Source organism: Rhinoderma darwinii, chromosome 6 (genome assembly GCF_050947455.1).
Source record: "Rhinoderma darwinii isolate aRhiDar2 chromosome 6, aRhiDar2.hap1, whole genome shotgun sequence".
NCBI classification, from domain to species: domain Eukaryota; kingdom Metazoa; phylum Chordata; class Amphibia; order Anura; family Rhinodermatidae; genus Rhinoderma; species Rhinoderma darwinii.
The window spans coordinates 84,348,159-84,371,992 of record NC_134692.1 but is presented as its reverse complement, the minus strand read 5'-3'; the positions used below and the strand labels follow the sequence as shown (position 1 = coordinate 84,371,992).

At 41.1% G+C, this 23,834-nt stretch overlaps 1 protein-coding gene across 1 annotated transcript in view; it reads right to left on the bottom strand.

Annotated features, from left to right (window-relative positions):
* Positions 1–23,834, bottom strand: part of TNRC18 (trinucleotide repeat containing 18) — a 778,682-nt gene that overhangs the window by 625,733 nt on the left and 129,115 nt on the right. Inside the window, exon 3 of the mRNA XM_075831538.1 lies at positions 432–557. Coding sequence (XP_075687653.1) covers positions 432–557 — 126 coding nt within the window. The remainder of the gene's footprint in view (positions 1–431; positions 558–23,834) is intronic.

Genomic DNA, 23,834 nt, shown 5'->3' with positions numbered 1-23,834 from the left:
TGGCTTTCTGACAACTACACAATCTTTCAAACCCATAACGTTTGAAAGATTTTTATTTATTTTTTCAGATCTGGAGCAAAGCTTGATTCTCTCCCATGTCTGGAAGATGAAAATTTAAGAAGGGGTGATCTGATACAGGTTTTGGTGGTCTACCAAATCTTGCACAGTTGTTATGAGTACCGCTTGCTCTATATTTCACAACCTCCAGTTATGAAAACTGCTGTGTTTTTACTATAATAGTAAGTGTTGGAGGCTTTTTAATTTTCTGATTAATATATGTTTTCTGCATTTTGTCTTAGGGCACTGAAAAAATTAATACCTTGTACTCCATGGTCATTTTGACTAGCAATTAAATACACAAAATAGTGAGAAGCACTTAACAATTTATTGAAAATACTTGCATTTAGGTTCCTGAAGGTGTAAAAAATTACCTTTTTGAGGGTCAATCACACTATGTTGACCCATATGTGTTAACAATGGTTTAACACCACTAGTCTGCTCCAGGTGACTCACTGGAATATAGGAATGATAGACGCGTCTGGACAGGTGAGGAGAACCTAAGAAAAGTGGATAAAGCATAGTTTACTATACTACAATTTAAAAGGTGTACATTTATATTAGAAAATAAATATATAAAATAGAAAAAAAACAACTTTTATATAGTTTTCAAATAGCAGGAAAAATGAAAGCAAAAAATTTTACATAGATAATCCTTGTACAACAGAGCAGATATAAATGTTTTGATAATTTGCTTTATTAACCCCTTCCCGCTTTGGCCACTTGACCTTCCTGACCGAGCCTTATTTTCAAATCTGACATGTTTCCCTTTATGTGGCAATAACTTCGGAATGCTATTACCTATCCAAGCGATTCTGAATGTTTTCTCGTGACACATTGGGCTTTGTGTTACTGGCAAAATGTGCTCAATACATTCAGTATTTAATTGTGAAAAAAACATAATTTAGCAAAAAAAATGTAAAAATTAGCATTTTTCTAAATTTAAAGAGGCTCTGTCACCAGATTTTGCAACCCCTATCTCCTATTGCAGCAGATCGGCGCTGCAATGGAGATAAGAGTAACGTTTTTTTGTTTTTTTTAAAAACGAGCATTTTTGGCCAAGTTATGACCATTTTTATATTTATGTAAATGAGGCTTTCTAAAGTACAACTGGGCGTGTTTACAGTAAAAGTACAACTGGGCGTGTATTGTGTTCGTTACATCGGGGCGTTTTTACTTCTTTTACTAGCTGGGCGTTGTGTATAGAAGTATCATCCACTTCTCTACACAACGCCCAGCTTCTGGCAGTGCAGACACACAGCGTGTTCTCGGGAGATCACGCTGTGACGTCACTCACTTCCTGCCCCAGGTCCTGCATCGTGTCGGACGAGCGAGGACACATCGGCACCAGAGGCTACAGTTGATTCTGCAGCAGCATCGTTTGCAGGTAAGTCGATGTAGCTACTTACCTGCAAACGCTGATGATGCTGCAGAATCAACTGTAGCCTCTGGTGCCGATGTGTCCTCGCTCGTCCGACACGATGCAGGACCTGGGGCAGGAAGTGACTGACGTCACAGCGTGATCTCCCGAGAACACGCTGTGTGTGTGCACTGCCAGAAGCTGGGCGTTGTGTAGAGAAGTGGATGATACTTCTATACACAACGCCCAGCTAGTAAAAGAAGTAAAAACGCCCCGATGTAACGAACACAATACACGCCCAGTTGTACTTTTACTGTAAACACGCCCAGTTGTACTTTAGAAAGCCTCATTTACATAAATATAAAAATGGTCATAACTTGGCCAAAAATGCTCGTTTTAAAAAAAACTAAAAACGTTACTCTTATCTCCATTGCAGCGCCGATCTGCTGCAATAGCAGATAGGGGTTGCAAAATCTGGTGACAGAGCCTCTTTAAATGTATCTGCTTGTAAGACAGGCAGTAAAACCACGCAAAATTATTGCTAATTAACATCCCCCATATGTCTACTTTATGTTTGCATCGCTTTTTTGAACATCCTTTTATTTTTCTAGGATGTTACAAGGCTTAGAACTTTAGCAGCAATTTCTCACATTTTCAAGAAAATTTCAAAAGGCTATTTTTTCAGGGACCAGTTCAGTTGTGAAGTGGCTTTGAGGTCCTTATATATTAGAAACCCCCAATAAGTCACCCCATTTAAAAAACGTCACCCCTCAAAGTATTCAAAACAGCATTAGAAAGTTTCTTAAGCCTTTAGACGTTTCACAGGAATTAAAGCAAAGTAGAGGTGAAATTTACAAATTTAATATTTTTCTTTGCAGAAATTCATTTTTAATCCATTTTTTTTTTTTTTGTAACAGAATATTTTACCAGAGAAACGCAACTCAATGTTTATTATCCAGGTTCTGCAATATTAGGAAATATCCCACATGTGGCCCTACTGAGGAATACATCTATGGGTGTAGTGAGCATTTTGACCCCACAGGTGTTTCATAGATTTTACTAGAATTGGGCAGTGAAAATAAAAACAATCCTTTTTCTTCAATAAGATGTAGCAAAAGCTAAAAAATTTTCATTTTCTCAACCAATAAAAGGAAAAAAAGAACCCCAACAATTGTAAAGCAATTTCTTCTAAGTACGGCAATACGTGGTCATACACTGCTGTTTGGGCACACAGTAGGGTTCAGAAGGGAAAGAGTGCCATTTTGCTTTTGGAGTGCAGTTTATGCTGGATTGGATTCTGGGCACTGTCACATTTGCAAAGCCCCTGTGGGACCAAAACAGTTGAAAGCCCCCAGAAGTGATAAAATTTTGGAAACTACACCCCTCAAGGCATTCACTTATGGGTGTAGTGAGGATGTTAACCGCGCAGGTCTTATGCAGAAATTAGTGTGCACTCGATGTTGCAGAGTGAAAATGGGATTTTCCCATAGATATGCCGATATGTGGTGCCCAGCTTGTGCCACCATAACAAGACAGCTCTCTAATTATTATGCGGTTTCCAGGTTTTAGAATCACCCTACATGTGGCCCTAATATTTTGCCTGGACATTCGACCAGGCTCTGCAGTGAATTACCATACGAAGTTGAGGCCTTTTTGAGGCCGTTTCACATTTGCGGAGGCTCTGATGTGAAATAATAAAAGAAGCCCCTGAGAAGTGACCCCATTTTGGAAACTACACCCCTCAAGGCGTTTATTAACCCCTTAAGGATGCAGCCTTGTTTTGGCCTTAAGGCTCAGAGCCCATTTTTCAAATCTGACATATTTCACTTTATGTGGTAATCACGTCGGAATGCTTAAACCTATCCAAGCGATTCTGAGATTGTTTTCTCGTGGCACATTGGGCTTTATGTTAGTGGTAAAATTTGGGACGATATATTAAGCGTTTATTGGTGAAAATTTGCAAAATTTAGGGAAAATTTATAAAAAATAGCATTTTTCGGAATTTAAATGCATCTGCTTGTAAAACAGACGGTTATACCACCCAAAATAGTGACTAGTTCACATTTCCCATATGTCTACTTTACATTGGCATCATTTTTTGAAGATTATTTTATTTTTCTTGGACGTTACAAGGCTTAGAACATAAACAGTAATTTCTCTTTTTTTTAAAGAAAATTTCAAAAGCCTTTTTTTTAAGGTACCTCTTCAGTTCTGAAGTGGCTTTGAGGGGCCTATGTATTAGAAACCCTGATAAAAAAAAACATTTTAAAAACTAGACCCATCAAAGTATTCAAAACAGCATTTAGAAAGTCATTTAACCCTTCAGGCATTTCACAGGAATTAAAGCAAAGTGGAGGTGAAATTTGCAAATTTCATTTTTCTTGCTGAATTTCAATTTTATTCAATTTTTTTTGTGTAACACGGAAGGTTTTACCAGAGAAACACTACTAAATATGTATTGTCCAGATTCTGCAGTTTTTAGAAATGTCCTACATGTGGCTCTACTGCGCTCCTGGAATAAAACACAAGCCCTAGAAGCAAAGAAGCACCTAGTGCATTTTGAGGCCCCTTTTTTATTAGAATATATTTTAGGCAGCATGCCAGGTTTGAAGAGGTGTTGAGGTGCCAAAACAGTAGGAATCCCCCAATAGTGACCCCATTTTGGAAACTACACCCCTAAGGAATTAATTTATGGTTGTTGTTACCATTTTGACCACACAGTTTTTTCACAGCACCTATTTTAATTGGGCCGTGAAATTAAAAAAATTAAATTTTCTCCAATAAGATGTAATTTATGATCAAAATTTCCTATTTTCACAGGGAACAAAATACCCCATTTTGTTGCCCAATTTGTCCTGAGTGCGGCGATACCCCAATTGTGGCAATAAACTGCAGTTTGGGCACATGGGAGGGCTCAGAAGGAAAGGAGCGCTATGTGTTTGTTGGAGTCCAGATTTTGCTGGATTGATATTCGGATGCCATGTCGCATTTGCAGAGTCCCAGAGGTATCAAAACAATGGAAACCCACCAGAAGTTACCCCATTTTGGAAACTACACCCTTCAAACAATTCATTTATGGGTAATGTGACTATTTAGACCCCATAGTTTCTTCACAGAACTTATTTGAATTGGGCAGGGAATTTAAAAAAAAATAATTCTTTCCAAGAATATGTAGTTTTAGCTCAAAATTTCTTATTTTCACAAGAAATAAAATACTCCATTTTGTTGCCCAATTTGTCCTGAGTGCAGCAATACCCTATTTGTGGTGATAAACTGCCGTTTGGGCCCATGGGAGGGCTCAGAAGGAAAGGACCACCATTTGGCCTACTGGGGATTTTTTGGTGCAAAGTCATGTATGCAGAAGCCCCTGAGGTACCAGTACAGTTGAAACCCCCAAGAAGTGACCCCGTTTTAAAAACTACACCCTTGAGGCATTCAACTAGAGGTGTAGTGAGCATTTTGACCAGAGACATACACCCCATAAACTGTAATGTGGGTTCTCACGGGTACGTCAATACCCTACACGTGGCTGTAATCAGCTGCCTAGGCACGCAGCAGGGCTCAGAGGGGAAAGACGAGGTGGGATAAGCTGTGCGGAGTGCATCAGGGTAAGTAAAACTGGGGTAGATTAAAAATCATGGGATGTATGATAAATTTTGAAGCTCTCTTTCATACGGAGCCTTAGTTTTTCGGGACATGTGTCACATTGATATATTGTGTCCTTCCTTATCCCCCTCTTATAGCAGATTTTGTACCTCTTTTGACTTTTTCCTTTCTTGCCACTTTGGGGAACTTCTCCTGGAAAGTGTTGCCCTGGTACGATGCGTGTGGCCTCGCCTCCAGAAGTACTGGGTGCCCCCCCTTCTTGGTCCATAAAAATTAGTTTCTTGATAACCACCTCTTGAAATTCCAGGAAAGTTCCCGACTGGCCTGTACATCGATGTGGCACGTACGCGTTGTACAATGCCATCTGTATGATGTGCCCGGCCAGCTTCTTATACCACACCGCATGGCGCTGTAGGGCTTCAGGACTTGATCTGACAAGTCCACCCCTCCCATGTACCTATTGTAGCCCAGGATGCAGTCTGGTTTGGGGGTCTCTGTACTGGTACCTCGTACAATTACATGGGTACTGGTGTGACATCTCTCTTGTCCTTGACACACAATATGTTGCTGCTAGAATGTGCCCTGCTCTCACCCCTTCTGAGCGTTTGCCCTGCAGAGTCTTAGGGAGGCCTCTCAGATTTCTTCTAGCAGTGCCGAATGCCGCAGGACTTCTGGGAGTGAGGCAGTTGAAGAGTGGGACGCTGGTATAAAAATGATCCAGGTAGAGGTGGTAACCCTGGTCCAGCAGTGGGTGCACCAAATCCCACACAATTTTTGCATTAACTCCCAGTAAGGGGGGGTGGGAGGGGGCATTCTGGGGGCTGAATACTGGTGTCCTTCCCTTCATATATCCTTAATTTGTAGGTATACCCTGATGCACTCTCGCACAGCTTATACATCTTTACGCCATACTTTGCCCTCTTACCCGGCAGGTACTGGCGGAATTGAACCCTCCCTTTAAAATGTACCAGGGACTCATCAATAGAAATACACTTCTCGGGGGTGTATGCTTGGGAAAACCTGGCACTGAAACGGTCTAATAGGGGTCTCCATTTATACAAACGGTCAAAACTGGGGTCATCTCGGGGTGGGCACGGCTCATTATCAGTATAATGTAAGAAGCGAAGTATTGCCTAATTTATTTATTTTTTTAGGTTCCAGTTCAGTTCTCAAGTTGCTTTGAGGGGCCCATATATTAGAAAACCCTATAAAACACCCCATTTTAGAAACTAGACCCCTCAAAGTATTCACAACAGCATTTAGAAAGTTTATGAACCCTTTAGGTGTTTCACAGGAATTTAGAGCAAAGTAGAGGTGAAATCTACTTTTTTTTTTGTCAGAAAATCCTTTTTATACCACTTTTTTTTATAACACAAAAGGTTTTACCAGAGAAACGCAACTTAATATTTATTGCCCAGATTCTGCAGTTTTGAGAAATATGTGGCTCTAGTGTGCCAATGGCCTGAAGCAGCGGCCTCCGAAGCAAAGGAGCACCTAGTGGATTTTGAGCCCTCCTTTTTATTAGGCACCATGTCCGGTTTGGAGAGGTCTTGTGGTGCCAAAACATTGGAAAACCCCCAAAAGTGACAGCATTTTCGAAACTAGTTTTCTTGGGGTGCATGCGGCTTTTTGATCAGTTTTTATTCTATTTTTAAGTGGCGCGGTGACTAAAAAACAGCAATTCTACTATTGTTTTTTTATTCTATTTTTTTTACAGCGTTCACGGTGCGCTATAGATGACATTCACTTTATTCTGCGGGGCGATACGATTATGGCGATACCCTATGTTTATAGCTTTTTTTTATGTCTTATGGTGTTTGCACAATAAAATAAGTTTTCTAAAAAATCATTTTCTTTTTGTGTTACCTTATTCTAAGAGCCATAACGTTTTTATTTTTCCATCAATAAAGCCGTGCGAGGACTTATTTTTTGCGTAACGAACTGTAGTTTCCATCAATACCATTTTTAGGTACATGCGACTTTTTGATCTCTTTTTATTCCATTTTTGTGAGGTGAAGTGACCAAAGAATTGTGATTCTGGGACGGTTTATTATTATTTTCTTTTACGGCGTTCACCGCGCGGGAAAAATAATAAAATAATTTTGTAGTTCAGGCCGTTACGGACGCGGCAATACCAATTATGTATAGTTTGTTTGTTTATATATTTTTATTAATAATAAAGGACTGATAAGGGAAAAGGGGGGATTTTTACTTTTATTACTTTTAAATCTTTTATTTTCTTATTTTTACACATCTTTTTTTAACTTTTTTTTTACTTTATTACATTGTCCCACTAGGGGACTTGAGGGCAGGAGGCCCTGATCGCTATTCTAATACACTGCACTACATGCGTAGTGCAGTGTATTAGAGCTGTCAGCTACTCACTGACAGCAAGCATAGTGGGTCCTGACTTAGTCAGGACCCACTAGGCTTCCGTCGATGGCATAGCCGGACGCCATTGTTTGGGGTCCGGTTGCCATAGTCACCATCGCCGGCCGCTATCGTGTAGCAGGCCGGCGATGGCAGCTTAACCCCTAAAAAGCCGTGATCGCTATTGAACACAGCTTTTCAGGGGCTAATCAGCGGGGACACAGCGATTGGTCCCCGCTGAAGGAGCTGTGACAGCTGCTGTACGAGACAGCAGCTGTCACAGCTCCTGTATGTGTCGGGAGGACAGCCAAAATGGCCGTTACTCCCGTGACGTACTATTCCGTCATGGAGCGCGAACAGGGCGCTTTCCATGACGTAATAGTACGTCACTGAGTGTTAAGGGGTTAAGGGGTGTAGTGAGCATTTTCACCCTTCAGGACTTTTCCATAAATGATTGCGCTATGGATAGTGCAAAGTAAACATTTTCATTTTTCCCTAAATATGCCAGTTCAGTGGCATATATGTCGTGCCCAGCTTGTGCCACACACCCCAAAAATTGTTAAAAGGGCTCTCACTGGTATGGCGATGCCATATATGTGGAAGTAAACAGCTGTTTGGGGCACACTGTAGTGCTCAGAAGGGAGGCAGCATCATTTGGCTTTTGGATTTACTTGGTAGTAGCTTTGTTTAGAGTTTTACTGGCATTTCACTTTATAATGTGGGGGTATATGTAAGCTGGGCAGAGTACATCAAGGGCATAGTCAGTTAGTATAATAATGGGGTAAAAGAATCCATATTTGTGTGTTGCGCTGTGAAGCAATCCTTTCTGCACAGGGCAGTGTTGCACGGATAAATGTCCTTCCTTATCCACCTTTTGGTCCACACTCCGCACCTTTGCAGTTTGGGGAATTTTACTAGGAAGTATTGTCCTGGTATAATACGGGTAGTGTAATGGCAGGAAGGAGGTGAAGGGAACAAGTGAGCCCTAATCTACCCACCGCCCTGTCCCTGCCTACTTGCAACGACCCGCCCTAGGCGACGGGGTACAACTTGGCGGCGGTCCCTACGCTGTCTAAGTGCAAGGGAGTACAAACAGGGAACACGCAAGGGAATACAGTAGCCCACGGAACGCCGCGAGGAAACGGAGCGGTGAATGAGCCAGTCAGGATCAGGAAGTAGTGGAGTATACAAACGGGAGCATTGAGCAGAAGCAAGCCAGGGGCAGAGCAACGCAGGATAAACGGAACTGAAGCAAGGCAGAAGCACGGCAGAAGCAGGCTGGAGCAAGGCAGCAGTGGGGCCAGGAATCCAAGAAGAATAACAAGCAAGGAGGAAGAGAAAACGGCAGGTATAAATGGACAGGGGGCGGAGCTAACTCTAACTGACCAGGCCGCGATAGGCTCTCCCACTCCTGAGCCTGCCACCCTGATTGGTGGGAGCAGGTGTCAGTCTCAGAGGTCTGGCCTCAGGTGTCGACTGATTAATCCTGGGAGTATACCCAGACGTAGTGCCTGGCAGATCCTTTACAGGTAGCCTTGCTTCCAGCAGATATGTTTGGGCCCTCCTCTTCCTGGTGCTCTAATTGTAGGGCCTTGATAATTCGCCTCTTGAAACAAAAAATATGCAGTTGTGCAGGCCAGAGGGGAACCTTTCTTTTATTTCCTGACTTACAGGAGCCTTAACCACTTCCCGGCCACCCACAGTAAATTCACGTCGGCACTTGCTGGGCTCTGTGCAGTGCCAACGTCAATTCACGGTGGGTGTTAAAAGCGCGATCCGGGTGTCTCAGAGTAGCGCTGACACCCGGATCGCGCTGTTATCCCCTGCCTCTGGTCCTGGAGACATGATCGGGACCTAACTGGTTCAGGTCCCGGTCATGTGATCGCAGGGAAAGTTTGTTGTAGCAACGAACTGGAAAGTTTGTTGCTACAACAAACTGGAAAGTTTGTTGCTACAACAAACTTTCCCGGGGACCGATTGCGGGTGCTGCAGTCGGTTACAAGGCAAAACCGGAGGCCATACAACAGCCCCCGGGTCTGCCATGCATGGCAGGCCTATGAGAACCAGCCGGATGCCGGTCCTCATAAGCTTCCTATCAGTGTGACTCTCAGCGTCACACTGACAGTTTATAATACGTTACACTACCTAGGTAGTGTAATGTATTATAGCTGCCATCAGTGCTGCAGGTCTTCAAGTAAAAAAAGTAAAAAAAAAAAAACTAATAAAAATGTTTTATAAAAGTGTAAAAACAAGTTATAAAAGTTACAAAAACAAAAAATGTTTTTTTCCTATAAGAAGTCTTTTATTATAGGAAAAAAATGAAAATGTTAAAAAAAAAAAAGTACACATATTTGGTATCACCGCGTTCGTAATGACCCAAACTATAAAACTATAATATTTTTCCCGCACGGTGAACACCGCAAAAAAAATAATTACAAAACAATGTCAGAATCACTATTTTTTGGTCATCAACCCTCCCAAAATATAGAATAAAAAGTGATCAAAATGTCGCATGTACCCCAAAATATTACCAATAAAAACGACAACCCGTCCCGCAAAAAACAAGCCCTTACACAGCTTTTTTGCCTGAAAAATAAATAAAAGTTATGGCTCTCAGAATATGGTGACACAAAAAATAAATAATTTTATCGAAGTGATTTTATTGCGCAAACGCTCCAAAACATAAAAAAACCCGATATACATATGATATCACCGTAATCGTATCGACCCGCAGAATAAAGTAAAATGTCATTTATAGCGCACGGTGAACACTGTAAAAAACAAGACAAAAAACATTGTCAGAATTGATGGTTTTTTTTTTGTCACTTGGCTTGCCCAAAAAAATCTAATAAGTGATAAAAAAATCACATGTACCCTAAAATTGTACCAATGAAAACTACAGATTGTCCCGCAACAAATAAGCACTCGCACGGCTCCGGTGGAGAAAAAATAAAAAAAAGTTGCGGCTCTCAGAATATAGCGACAGAAATTGTGCAGGGTCCAAAAGCGGATAAGATCGGGCGCCATTTATCAGTGCAACATCGGCCACATATCTGCGGATTATTTATTTACCGAATTATTATACCCTCTTATTATGTCCTGATGTAGTCCGCACAGGTTACATATGCCACCACATTATAAACTGAAATACCAGCAAAACCCCAAACAGAACAGTTACCAAGCAAAATCTGCGCTCCAAAAGCCAAATGGCGTTCCCTCCCTTCTGAGCCCCACAGCATGCCCAAACACCAGCTTACGTCCACATATATGATATTTTATATCCGAGAGAACCCGCTCAACATTGTATGAGGTATTTGTCTTCAGTGGCACAACATATTGTGCATTAAAATGGCATATCAGTGGAAAATTTAAATTTTCACTTTGCACAATCTGCTGTGCATTAACGCCTTTGCGCACCACGACTTAATAGCATGTTATATAGCGGGTTATATATGTAGCGGGCTCATGCGTTGCGCTCGCTCCATATTCTGCAGGTGTCAGCTGTGTATTACAGCTGACACCAGGGACTAATGGACAGGAACAGCGATCACGCTGTTACAGGAGCCTATAAAAATTATATTATACTGCAATACATTAGTATTGCAGTGTATTGTACCAGCGACCTAATGATCGCTCGTTCCAGTACCCTAAAGGGACTTTTAGGAGGTTTCCACTATTTTTGTTCCTCAGGGGCTTTGCAAATGCGACATGACACCCTAAAACCATTCAAGCTAAATTTGAGCAAAAAATGGCCGTGGGTCCAAACAGCAGTTTATTACCACACATGGCGTATTGCTGTAATCAGGACAAATTACTTTACAAATTTTGGGGTGATTTTTCTCCTTTATTCATTGTAAAAATTAAACATTTCTATGTTTTTTCAGAAAAAAGTAGATTTTCATTTTCACGGCCTAATTCCACTAAAGTCAGCAAAAAAAAAAACTGTGGGGTCAAAATGCCAACTATACACCTAGAAAAATTCCTTGAGGGGTGTAGTCTTCAAAATGGGGTCACTTTTGGGGGGTTTCCACTGTTTTGCTCCCTCCAGGGCATTGCAAACGCGACATGGTGCTGAAAACGAATCCTGCAAAATCTGCACTTCAAAATCCAAATGGCGCTCCTTCCCTTCTGAGCTCTGCCGTGGGTCCAAACAGCAGTTTAGTACCACATATGGAGTATTGCCATAATCGGGAGAAGTAGCTTTACAAGTTTTGGGGTGCTTTTTATTATTTATTCCTTGCAAATATTTTTTTTTTATATTTTTTCAGAAAAAAAGAAGATTTTCACTTTCACAGACAAACTCCAATAAATATAGCAAAAGACCTGTGGGGTGAAGATGCTAACTGTACCCCTAAATAAATTCCTTGAGGTGTGTAGTTTCCAAAACCATGTCACTTTTGGGGGATTACCACTGTTTTGGCACTATAAGACCTCTTCAAACCTGACATGGTGCCTAAAATATATTCTAAAAAAAGGAGACCCCAAAATCCTCTAGGTGCTCCTTTGCTTCGGAGGCCGGTATTTCAGTCCATTATCACACTAGAGCCACATGTGGGATATTTCTAAAAACTACAGAATCTGGGCAATAAATATTGAGTTACATTTCTCTGGTAAAACCTTCTGTGTTACAGAAAAAAATGTATTACAAATGAATTTCAGAAAAAAAAAAAAAATTGTCAATTTCCCCTTTACTTTGCTTTAATTCCTGTGAAGCGCCTAAAGGGTTAGGAAACTTTCTGAATGCTGCTTTAAATATCTTGCAGTTTTTAATATGGGGTCTATCTAGTACATAAGGCCCTCAAAGCCGCTTCAGAACTGAACTGGTCCCTGTAATAATCGCCTTTTTTAAATTTTCTTGAAAATGCAAAATTGCTGCTAAAGTTCTAAGCCTTGTAACGTCCTAGAAAAATAAAATAATATTCAAATAACGATGCAAATATAAAGTAGACATATAGAATGTAAAAAATAGTAACTATTTTGTGTGGTATTACTATCTGTTTTACAAGAAGATACATTTAAAATGAGAAAAATCATAATTTTTGCAAATTTTCTCAAAATTTTGGTGTTGTTCACAAATAAGGAATGAATTTATTGACCAAATTTTTCCACTAACAAAGTGCAATATGTCACGATAAAACAATCTTAGAATCGCTTGGATAGGCAAAAGCATTCCAGAGTTATTACCACATAAATGGACACGTCAGATTTGAAAAAATGGGGCTGGTCCTGAAGGCCAAAATCAGCTCGGTCCTGAAAGGGTTAACGAATTTTATTCTTTCATAGACGTAGTGGTACGAGGGCGGTTTTTATAGCGGGACGAGCTGTAGTTATTATTGGTACTATTTTGGGGTACATGCAACTTTTTGTTACATTTTTATCCTATTTTTTGAGAGGCAAGGTGACCAAAAAACTGCAATTCTAGCATAGTTTTTTATACAGCGTTATAAATGACATGTTATCTTTATTCTGCGGATCAGTACAATTCCGGCAAATTTATAGTACTTTATGTTTTACAACTTATTGCATAATAAAATTACTTTTATAAAAAGAATGTATTTTTTCTATCGCCATGCAGTGAGAACCATAAATTTTTAATTTTTTCGTCGACGGAGCTGTATGAGGGCTTGTTTTTTGGCGAGACGAGTTATAGTATTTATATGTGCCATTTTTGGATACATGTGCCTTTTTGATCACTTTTATTTAAGTTTTTGTAGGGCAAAGTGACCAGAAAACAGAAAGTCTGCCATTTTTGTTACGTTTTTTTTCTTTTCCGCCGTTCACCGCGGCGATACCAAATATGTATGTTTTTCCTTTTTTTTTCAATGATAAAGGACTTGATAAGGAAAAAGGGCGATTGTGTTTTCTTTTATTACTTGAAACGTACTATATTTATTCCCCACTTTTCTTTAGTCCCATTAGGGGACTTGAAAGTCCAACTGTCAGATTTTTTTCCTAATACATTGCACTACCTGTAGTGCAATGTATTAGATCTGTCAGTCATTCACTGACAGCAATCCTATTAGGCTTAGCCTCTGGGCGGGTCCTAATCGGCTTCTGTAATGGCAGAGCAGGAGGCCATCGTTAGGTCTCCTGTTGCCATAGCAGCAGTCGGCAGCCTTGCGATTGCATGGCAGGGCTGCCGATCTGCTACCAACCTCTAAGATGCAGCGATGGCGTTTGATCGCTGCATCTAAGGGGTTAATGGCAGGAATATGTGCTAGCTCCGGTTCCTGCTGTTACAGGTGGATGTCAGCTGTAACATACAGCTGACATCCTCCGCTGATTATGCCAGCTCAGCTACTACGCTGGCGCCATCTTGCCAGCGGCTACGAAAGCCTTTTAGGTTCCGAATCCGGGCTGGGCCTGAAAGGCATCCGTACTAGGCAAACCGGGAGGCTAGTGTTATGCCTCCGGTTGCCTTTGCAGCTACCCGCACCCTGTCAATTTAATTGCTGGGGTGCCGATGAGCTGCAAACCCCTAAAATGCAGCGATCGCTTTTGACAGCTGCATTTAAGGGGTAAATGGCTGAGATCGGAGCAAACTTTTGTCCCAGCCATTACACCAGGGTGTCAGCTATCATTTTTCTAAATAAAAAGCACTGCTGTCACCTACATTACAGCGCCCATCTCCTTATGTAGGAGACAGGGAACTTATAATGTGGTGACAGAGCCTCTAAGCTTAGGTAGAAAAGAAAGCAGCACTTCAGAGTAGAATAGTGGGTGCTACGCGAACCTGACCTTAATCCAAACGGTCCTATAAATACACACAAAATGATCGCAGCACTCCAAAAATTGGTTTCAAGCTTGAGAAAGGTCCTATGATGAGAACTGAAACGTAGCTTGTTTTCGTACTTGCAACAATAAACCACATTTCAATTTGAAACCGATTTTTGGAGTGCTGCGATCAATATATATAAGAAAGAAAGACAGCAGCACTCGGTAACAAATCCCACAACATTGACGAGTGCACAGAAGATAAGCCTGATCCAAGGATTGTATAATATATTAACCCCTTGAGGACCAAGCTCATTTGGGCCTTCAGGACCAGACCCATTTTTTCAAATCTGACATGTGTCACTTTATGTGGTAATGACTTGGGAATGCTTTGACCTATCAAAACGATTCTGAGATTGATTTCTCGTGACTTATTGTACTTTATGATAGTGGAAAAATTTGGTCGATAAATTCAATATTTATTAGTGAAAAACACAAAAATTTTGTGAAAAATTGCAAAAATTAGCATTTTTATAAATTTAAATGTATCTGCTTGTAGGACAGGCAGTTATACCACACAAGATTGTTGCTAATTAACATCCCCCATATGTCTACTTTAGATTGGCATCGCTTTTTGAACGTCCTTTTATTTTTCTAGGACGTTACAGGCTTAGAACTTTAACAGCAATTTCTCACATTTTCAAGAAAATTTCAAAAGGCTATTTTTACAGGGGCCAGTTCAGTTGTGAAGCGGCTTTTAGGGCCTTATATATTAGAAACCGCCAAAAAGTCACCCCATTTTAAAATCTTCACCCCTCAAAGTATTCAAAACAGCATTTAGAAAGTTTCTTAACCCTTTAAACGTTTCACAGGAATTAAAGCAACGTAGGTCAAATTTTCAAATTTCATTTTTTTTTTGCCGAAATTCATTTTTAATCAATTTTTTTTGTAACACAGAAGGTTTTACCAGAGAAATGCAACTCAATATTTATTGCCCAGATTCTGCAGTTTTTAGAAATATCCCACATGTGCCCCTAGTGTGGTAATGGACTGAAGCACCGGCCTCCGATGCAAAGGAGCACCTAGTGGATTTTGGACATCCTTTTTATTAGAAAATATTTTAGGCACCATGTCAGATTTGAAGGGCTCTTGTCGTGCCAAAACAGTGGAAATCCACCAAAAGTGACCCCATTTGGGAAACTACACCCCTTGAGGAAATTATCTAGGGGCATAGTGAGAATTTTGACCCCGCAGGTTTTTTGCAGAAATTATTGGAAGTAGGCAGTGAAAATGAAAATCTACATTCTTTCCAAGAAAATGTAGGTTTAGATAATTTTTTCTAATTTCCACAAGGACTAAAGGAGAAAAAGCACCGCAGCATTTGTAAAGCAATTTCTACAGAGTAAAACAAGACCCCACATGTGGTGAACAACGGCTGTTTGGACACACGGCGGAGCTTAGAAGGGAAAGAGCGCCATTTGGCTTTTGGAGCTCAAATTTAGCAGGAATGGTTTGCGTTGGCCAGGTCAGATTGGCAAAGCCCCTAAGGGACCAAAACAGTGAAAATGCCAAAAAAAGTTACTCCATTGAGAAAAATACACCCCTTGAGGAATCCATCTAGGGGTGTAGTGAGCATTTTGACCCCACAGGTGTTTCATAGATTTTATTATAATTGGGCAGTGAAAATAAGACATAGCTTTAGCTCCAAATTTTTCATTTTCTCAACAAATAAAGGAAAAAAAGAACCCCAACATTTGTAAAGCAACTTCTCTGGAGGACGGCAATACCCCACACGTGGTCAAACTGCTGTTTGGGCACACGGCAGGGCTCAGAATGGAAGGAGCGCCATTTGCTTTTGGAGTACAGATTTTGCTGCATTTGGTTTCTGGTCGCTATGTCGCATTTGCAAAGTCCCTGTGGGACCAAAACAGTGGATCCCCCCAGAAGTGACCCCATTTTGGAAACAACACCCTCAAGGTATTCACCTAGGGGTGTAGTGAGCATGTTAACCCTACAGGTGTTCTGTAGAAATTAGTGTGCACATTATATGGGAGAGTGAAAATGGGAATTTTTCCTTAGATACGCCAATATGTGGTGCCCGGCTTGTGCCATCATAACAAGACCGCTCTCAATTATTATGCTGTGTTTCCCGGTTTTGGAATCACTCTACATGTGGCACTAATCTTTTGCCTGGACATTCGACATGGTTCAGGAGTGAAAGAGTACCATGTAAAATTGAGGCCTAATTTGGCGACATATAAAGTATTGGTTCACAATTGCAGAGGCTTTGATGTAAAATAATAAAAGAAACCCCTGACCATTTTGGAAACTGCACACCTCAAGGCATTTATTAAGGGTTGTAGTGAGCATTTTCACTCCACATGTCTTTTCCATAAATGATTGCGCTGCGGAAGGTGCAAATTAAAATTTTTCCCAAGATATGCCAATTCAGTGGCAAATATGTCGTGCCCAGCTTGTGCCACTGGGGACACACCCAAAAATGGTTCTCCCGGGTATGGCGATGCCATATATGTGGAAGTAAACAGTTGTTTGGGTACACTGTGGGGCTCAGAAGGGGGGGGGAGCGCCATTTCGCTTTTGGAGCGTGGAATTTGCTTGGTAATAGTTTTGTTTGGAGTCTTACTGGTGTTTCCGTTTATAACGTGGGGCATATGTGAGCTGGACAGAGTACATCAGGGGCATAGTCAGGTGGTATAAGAAGGTAAAAAAATTAATAAAATAATCCATAGATGTGTGTTACGCTGTGAAGCAATCTTTTCTGCACAGGCCGGTGTCACACTGATAAATGTCCTTCCTTATCCCCCTTTTGGTCCACACTCGGCATCTTCGCAGTTTGGGGAATTTTGCCGGGAAAGTGTTGTCCTGGTATAATACGGGCGCCCTCCCTCGCTCCCAACAGATATATTTGGGCCCTTCCCTTCCTGGTTCCCTAATTTTAGTGTCTTGATACATCGCCTTTTGAAACAGAAGAAATGTTCCCCTCGGGCTACACAACTGGATATTTTTCTTTCCTGACTTATTGGAGCCTTAACTAATTTTATTTTTTCATCGACGTAGTGGTATGATGGGCTGTTTTTTGTGGGACGAGCTGTAATTTTTAATGGTACCATATTGGGGTACATGCAACTTTTTAATAACTGGTTATCCTTTTTTTGGGAGACAAGGTGACAAAAAACAGCAATTCTGGCATAGTTTTTTAGGGTTTTTTTATACAGTGCTCACCATGCGTTATAAACTACATGTTACGTTTATTCTGCGGGTCAGTACGATTCCGGCGATACCTAATTTATAGAACTTTTTTTATAACTTTTTGCACAATAAAATTACTTTTGGAAAGAGAATGTATTTTTTCTGTCGCCATGTTGTGAGAGCCATAACTTTTTAGTCGATGGAGCTGTATGAGGGCTTGTTTTTTGCGAGACGCGTTATAGATTTTATAGGTACCATTTTTGGATACATGTGACTTTTTGATAACTTATTTCAATTTTTGGAAGACAAGGTGACCCAAAAAACTGCAATTATGGCAGTGTTTTTTTAGTTGTTTTTTTACAGCATTCACTGCGCGTGGCACAGGAGGCTTCCGTTGCTGGCAGACCGGGAGCTAAGTATTAGGCCTCCGATCGCCTTTGCCGCCACCGGCAACCCAGCGATCACGTTGCTGGGGTGCCGGTGGCTAAAAATTCCTCACATGCTGCGATCTCTATTGAACGCAGCATCTGAGGGGTTAATCGGCCGGATCGGATGCTAGCTCCGGTCCTGGCCGATACCTCAGGGTACCAGCTGTAAACATACAGCTGTCACCCGGCGGTGATGGTGCGGGCTCAGCTCCTGGGGTAGCTTCATCTCCTTCACGTACAGTAACGTGAAAAGGCGTTAAGACACCAGTTTCCATCACGTTACTATACCTGATTGGGCGGGAAGGGGTTAAGAAGAAATTCAGCAGCACTCCAATTTAAGCAAAAAATAAAGTGCTTTATTCAATCGAATGCAGTGATGCGACGTTTCTGTCCAGACTTAAGACCTTTCTCAAGCATAGTGATACAATTAACATAGGTGATATTTAACCCCTTAGTGACCACCAATACGGTCACTAAGGGGCCTTAGGCTAGGCTGACGCCTTTTCACGTTCGCCTAGCCTAAGTCCTGCACGGGTCTCCCGTGCAGGCAGGAGCCGGGGCTCTGCTGTCTGATGACAGCTGAGCTCCTGCTCCAACGCCCGCGATCGAAGTTTACTTCGATCGCGGCCGTTTAACCCGTTAAATGCCGCCGTCAATAGCGACCGCGGCATTTAACTTGGTTTACAGAGGGAGTGAGCTCCCTCTGTCACCCATCGGCGGCCCGCGAATGCAATCGCGGGTCTCCGATGGGGTGTCATGGCAGCCGGGGGCTTGATAAAAGCCCCCAGGTCTGCCCTGGACATATGCCTGTTAGGACGCGTCGGAGGCACGTCCTAACAGATTGCCTGTCAAATTTACACTGACAGGCAATAATGCTCTGATATACGAAGTATACCAAAGCATTATAGCAGCGATCGGAATATCGCACAGTAAAGTCCCCTAGTGGGACTAATAAAATAAGTCATCAAAGTGAAATAAAGATTATTAATAAAAAGTACAGTAAAAAAATAAATAAAACCATTTTTTTCCATAAAAAGTAGATTTAGTAAAAGTGTAAAAAAATAAATAAAAGTACACATATGTGGTATCGCCGCGACCGTAATAACTCCATTAATAAAGTTAATATGTAATTTAAACAACAAGGTGAACACCGTAAAAAAAAACCGCAAAAAACCATGGCGAAATTGCAATTTTTTTCCATTGCCCCCCAAAACAGTCATAATAAAAATGAATCAATAAGTCCCATGCACCCCAAAACAGTACCATTCAAAAGTACGTCTCGTCCCGCAAAAAACAAGCCAAAAAAATCACACATACACATTGATGGAAAAATAAAAAAGTTACGGCTCTTGGAAAGCGATGATGCAAAAACAAATAATTTTAGTTCAAAAGTGTTTTTATTGTGCAAAAGTCGTAAAACATAAAAAAACCTCTACATATGTGGTATCGCCGTAATCGTACCGACCCATAGACTAAAGGTAACATGTTATTTACGTCGCATAGTGAACGGCGTCAATTTAAAAACGCATAGAACAATGGCGGAATTTCAGTTTTTTTTTATAATCCCCCCAAAAAGGTTGATAAAAGTTAATATAAAAATTATATGTACCCAAAAATGGTGTTATTAAAAAGCACAACTAATCCCGCAAAAAACAAGTCCTCATACAGCTATGTAGACGAAAAAATAAAAAAGTTATAGCTCTTTGAATGCGACTATGGAAAAACAAATAAAATAGCTTTGTCATTAGGGCCTAAAATGGGCTGGTCACTAAGGGGTTAAGGCATGTGTCTCATTAACATAATGAGTAATCATTAAAACATTGTGAGAGTTAAATATAACTGGAATCATATTTACAAATATATCATCCAGCGTAACAAGTGTAAATGCATATAAGTGACATAATTTTGATGATAAAAAACATAAAACAACAATACATCTATAATCAATTGATTAGTGTATGATCAAAAATGCAACAATGTGTGTAGAAGTGGGACTTCAGGGCCACTCACCAATAGATGACAAGCAGCGCAGAAGTCTGATAATGAACTTATCTATGAACTTACAGCTCGGCGTTCACAGGAATCTCCTGTGCATGTCCGGAACTATAGCCGGAAGTTTATCGTTGCTGAGCAACGAAATATCAAATCGCTACGCATGTGCACTGATGCAAACACTTTCACTGGACACAAGAAAATGACATATTGATATAAGAATTGCAGGTAAGAAGCAACAATCGTAGTTCTAAGAGTTAGGCCTCATGCACACGAACATATTTTTTTCCCCCCGTAAATACGGGTCCTTTGTCACACGTATTCGACCAGTATTCCACCCATATTTACGGACCCGTTTTCTCTGCACTAATAGGCAGCCCCTTCTCTCCATCGGTGCTGGAAAGAAGGAAAATGGGCAGCCCTTTCGGGCAGAGTTTCCGCAGTGATTGAAAGTAATAGAAGTTCATACGTACTGTTGTCTAGGTGATGCGTCCCTCTTTTGACATCCAGTCCGACCTCCCTGGATGACGCGGCAGTCCATGTGACCGCTGCAGCGATCATATGGGATGAAACGTCATCCCGAGAGGCCAGACTGGAGGAAGAAGCAGGTAAGTTAACTTTTAATACTATTAACTCCAGCGGTAGTCACTGTCCCGGGTGCTGAAAGAGTTACTGCCGATCAAGTAACTCTTTCAGCACCCTGGACAGTGACTATCCCTTGACGTCGCCTAGCAACGCTCCCGTAATTACGGGTGCACACACGTAGCCACCTGTAATTACGGGAGCCCCATAGACTTCTATGGGCCTGTCCATGCCGTTATTACGGCCTGAAATAGGACATGTAACATATTTTTCAATGGCACGGGCACCTTCCCGTAAGCATATGGGAAGGTAACCGTGGCCAATAGAAGTCTATGGGCCCGTAATTACGGCTCGTAATTACGTTCGTGTGCATGAGGCCTTAGACTGTAGAAAAAACTAAGGAACAACGGTCCTATTATAATAACCATTTCAGTCTGTTTTGTACATGGGAAAAGGGGGGACTTATTTAAGACAAAACGCTGTAGTCACCACAGTCACAAGGACAAATAGTATATTTTTTTATTTGTTATATTACAGTACCACACGTAGACCCAGGGTTCAGTAGCCCCGATACCCCTGAAGACGCTACATCGTAGCGAAACATGTCGGGGGGGCTTCCTTCTTTGTTTTAAATACTTGTCCTGCTGACTCCTCTAATCTAATTGTGGGCTGAGTGCAACGTGCTGCAGCCGTTGACTCCAGGCTCCTTATACTCTGCACTGTGCCGATTTGTAGTCAGCATTGGACCTTGTTTTAACATCTATGTAGTTTGTTCTTGTTGCATAAACCCAATAAATATATTTTTTATTTTCTATTTTCAATCTTGTGAGTTGGAAAACAGGGCTTCTTTTGCCGGCAGGCAAATCAATTTTTTCAATGACCCAGGGTTCCAGACTCACTTAACGTGAATCATAGTACCATGGATCGGGGTCTGGGTGTTGACTTGTTACACTTTCGTGTACCAGTCTCACACCTCAGAACACCACACTAACGTGTATCGGTACTTTTAACAGGTAGGGGCCAGCCTGTCAAGCAGCTCAACTTAAGAATGTAGTCCAGGGGGTGAGTAAACAGCAGTTATGTCCTCCATTATCCGCAGCATATACAGATTAAATAATTGATAATTGAACCAAAGAAATTTTCAACTAGTCAGACTCTAGATCTACAATGGATCCACAATTCAGGAAATATAATATGGAAACGTCAATAAGTGGTAATGGTCCCTATGTCCCATTGTGATCTATAAACAAGATCAATAAAAAATAAATTATATTATATTATACAGTGAAGGAAATAAGTATTTGATCCCTTGCTGATTTTCTAAGTTTGCCCACTGTCAAAGACATGAACAGTCTAGAATTTTTAGGCTAGGTTAATCTTACCAGTGAGAGATAGATTATATAAAAAAAAAAAAAACAGAAGATCACATAGTCAAAACTATATATATTTATTTGCATTGTGCACAGAGAAATAGGATTTGATCCCCTACCAACCATTAAGAGTTCAGCCTTCTCCAGACCAGTTACACGCTCCAAATCAACTTGGTGCCTGCATTAAAGACAGCTGTCTTACATGGTCACCTGTATAAAAGACTCCTGTCCACAGACTCAATTAATCAGTCTGACTCTAACCTCTACAATATGGGCAAGACCAAAGAGCTTTCTAAGGATGTCAGGGACAAGATCATAGACCTGCACAAGGCTGGAATGGGCTACAAAACCATAAGTAAGATGCTGGGTGAGAAGGAGACAACTGTTGGTGCAATAGTAAGAAAATGGAAGGCATACAAAATGACTGTCTATCGACATCGATCTGGGGCTCCATGCAAAATCTCACCTCGTGGGGTATCCTTGATCCTGTGGAAGGTGAGAGCTCAGCAGAAAACTACACGGGGGAACTTGTTAATGATCTCAAGGCAGCTGGGACCACAGTCACCAAGAAAACCATTGGTAACACATTACGCCGTAATGTATTAAAATCCTGCAGTGCCCGCAAGGTCCGCCTGCTCAAGAAGGCACATGTACAGGCCCGTCTGAAGTTTGCAAATGAACATCTGGATGATTCTGAGAGTGATTGGGAGAAGGTGCTGTGGTCAGATGAGACTAAAATTGAGCTCTTTGGCATTAACTCAAATCGCCGTGTTTAAAGGAAGAGAAATGCTGCCTGTGACCCAAAGAACACCGTCCCCACTGTCAAGCATGGAGGTGGAAACATTATGTTTTGGGGGTGTTTCTCTGCTAAGGGCACAGGACTACTTCACCGCATCAATGGGAGAATGGATGGAGCCATGTATCGTCAAATCCTGAGTGACCACCTCCTTCCCTCCACCAGGACATTAAAAATGGCTCATGGCTGGGTCCTCCAGCACGACAATGACCCGAAACATACAGCCAAGGCAACCAAGGAGTGGCTCAAAAAGAAGCACATTAAGGTCATGGAGTGGCCTAGCCAGTCTCCAGACCGTAATCACATCGAAAACTTATGGAGGGAGCTGAAGATCCGAGTTGCTAAGCGACAGCCTCGAAATCGTAATGATTTACAGATGATCTACAAAGAGGAGTGGGCCAAAATTCCATCTAACATGTGTGCAAACCTCATCATCAACTACAAAAAAACGTCTGACTGCTGTGCTTGCCAACAAGGGTTTTGCCACCAAGTATTAAGTCTTGTTTGCCAAAGGGATCAAATACTTATTTCTCTGTGCACAATGCAAATAAATATATATAATTTTGACTATGTGATTTTCTTTTTATTTTTTTATATAATCTATCTCTCACTGGTAAAATTAACCTAGCCTAAAAATGCGAGACTGTTCATGTCTTTGACAGTGGGCAAACTTACAAAATCAGCAAGGGATCAAATACTTATTTCCTTCACTGTATATATATATATATATATATATATATATATATATATATATATATATATATATATATATATATATATTACACACTATCGTTCAAAAGTTTGGGGTCACCCAGACAATTTTGTGTTTTCCATGAAAACTCACACTTATATTTATCAAATGAGTTGCAAAATGACTAGAAAATATAGTCAAGACATTGACCAGGTTAGAAATAATGATTTTTATTTGAAATAATTTTCTCCATCAAACTTTGCTTTCGTCAAAGAACGCTCCATTTGCAGCAATTACAGCATTGCAGACCTTTGGCATTCTAGCTGTTAATTTGCTGAGGTAAATCGGGAGAAATTTCACCCCATGCTTCCAGAAGCCCCTCCCACGAGTTGGATTGGCTTGATGGGCACTTCTTGCGTACCATACGGTCAAGCTGCTCCCACAACAGCTCTATTGGGTTGAGATCTGGTGACTGCGCTGGCCACTCCATTACAGATAGAATACCAGCTGCCTGCTTCTTCCCTAAATAGTTCTTGCATAATTTGGAGGTGTGCTTTGGTTCATTGTCCTGTTGTAGGATGAAATTGGCTCCAATCAAGCGCTGTCCACAAGGTATGGCATGGCGTTGCAAAATGGAGTGATAGCCTTCCTTATTCAA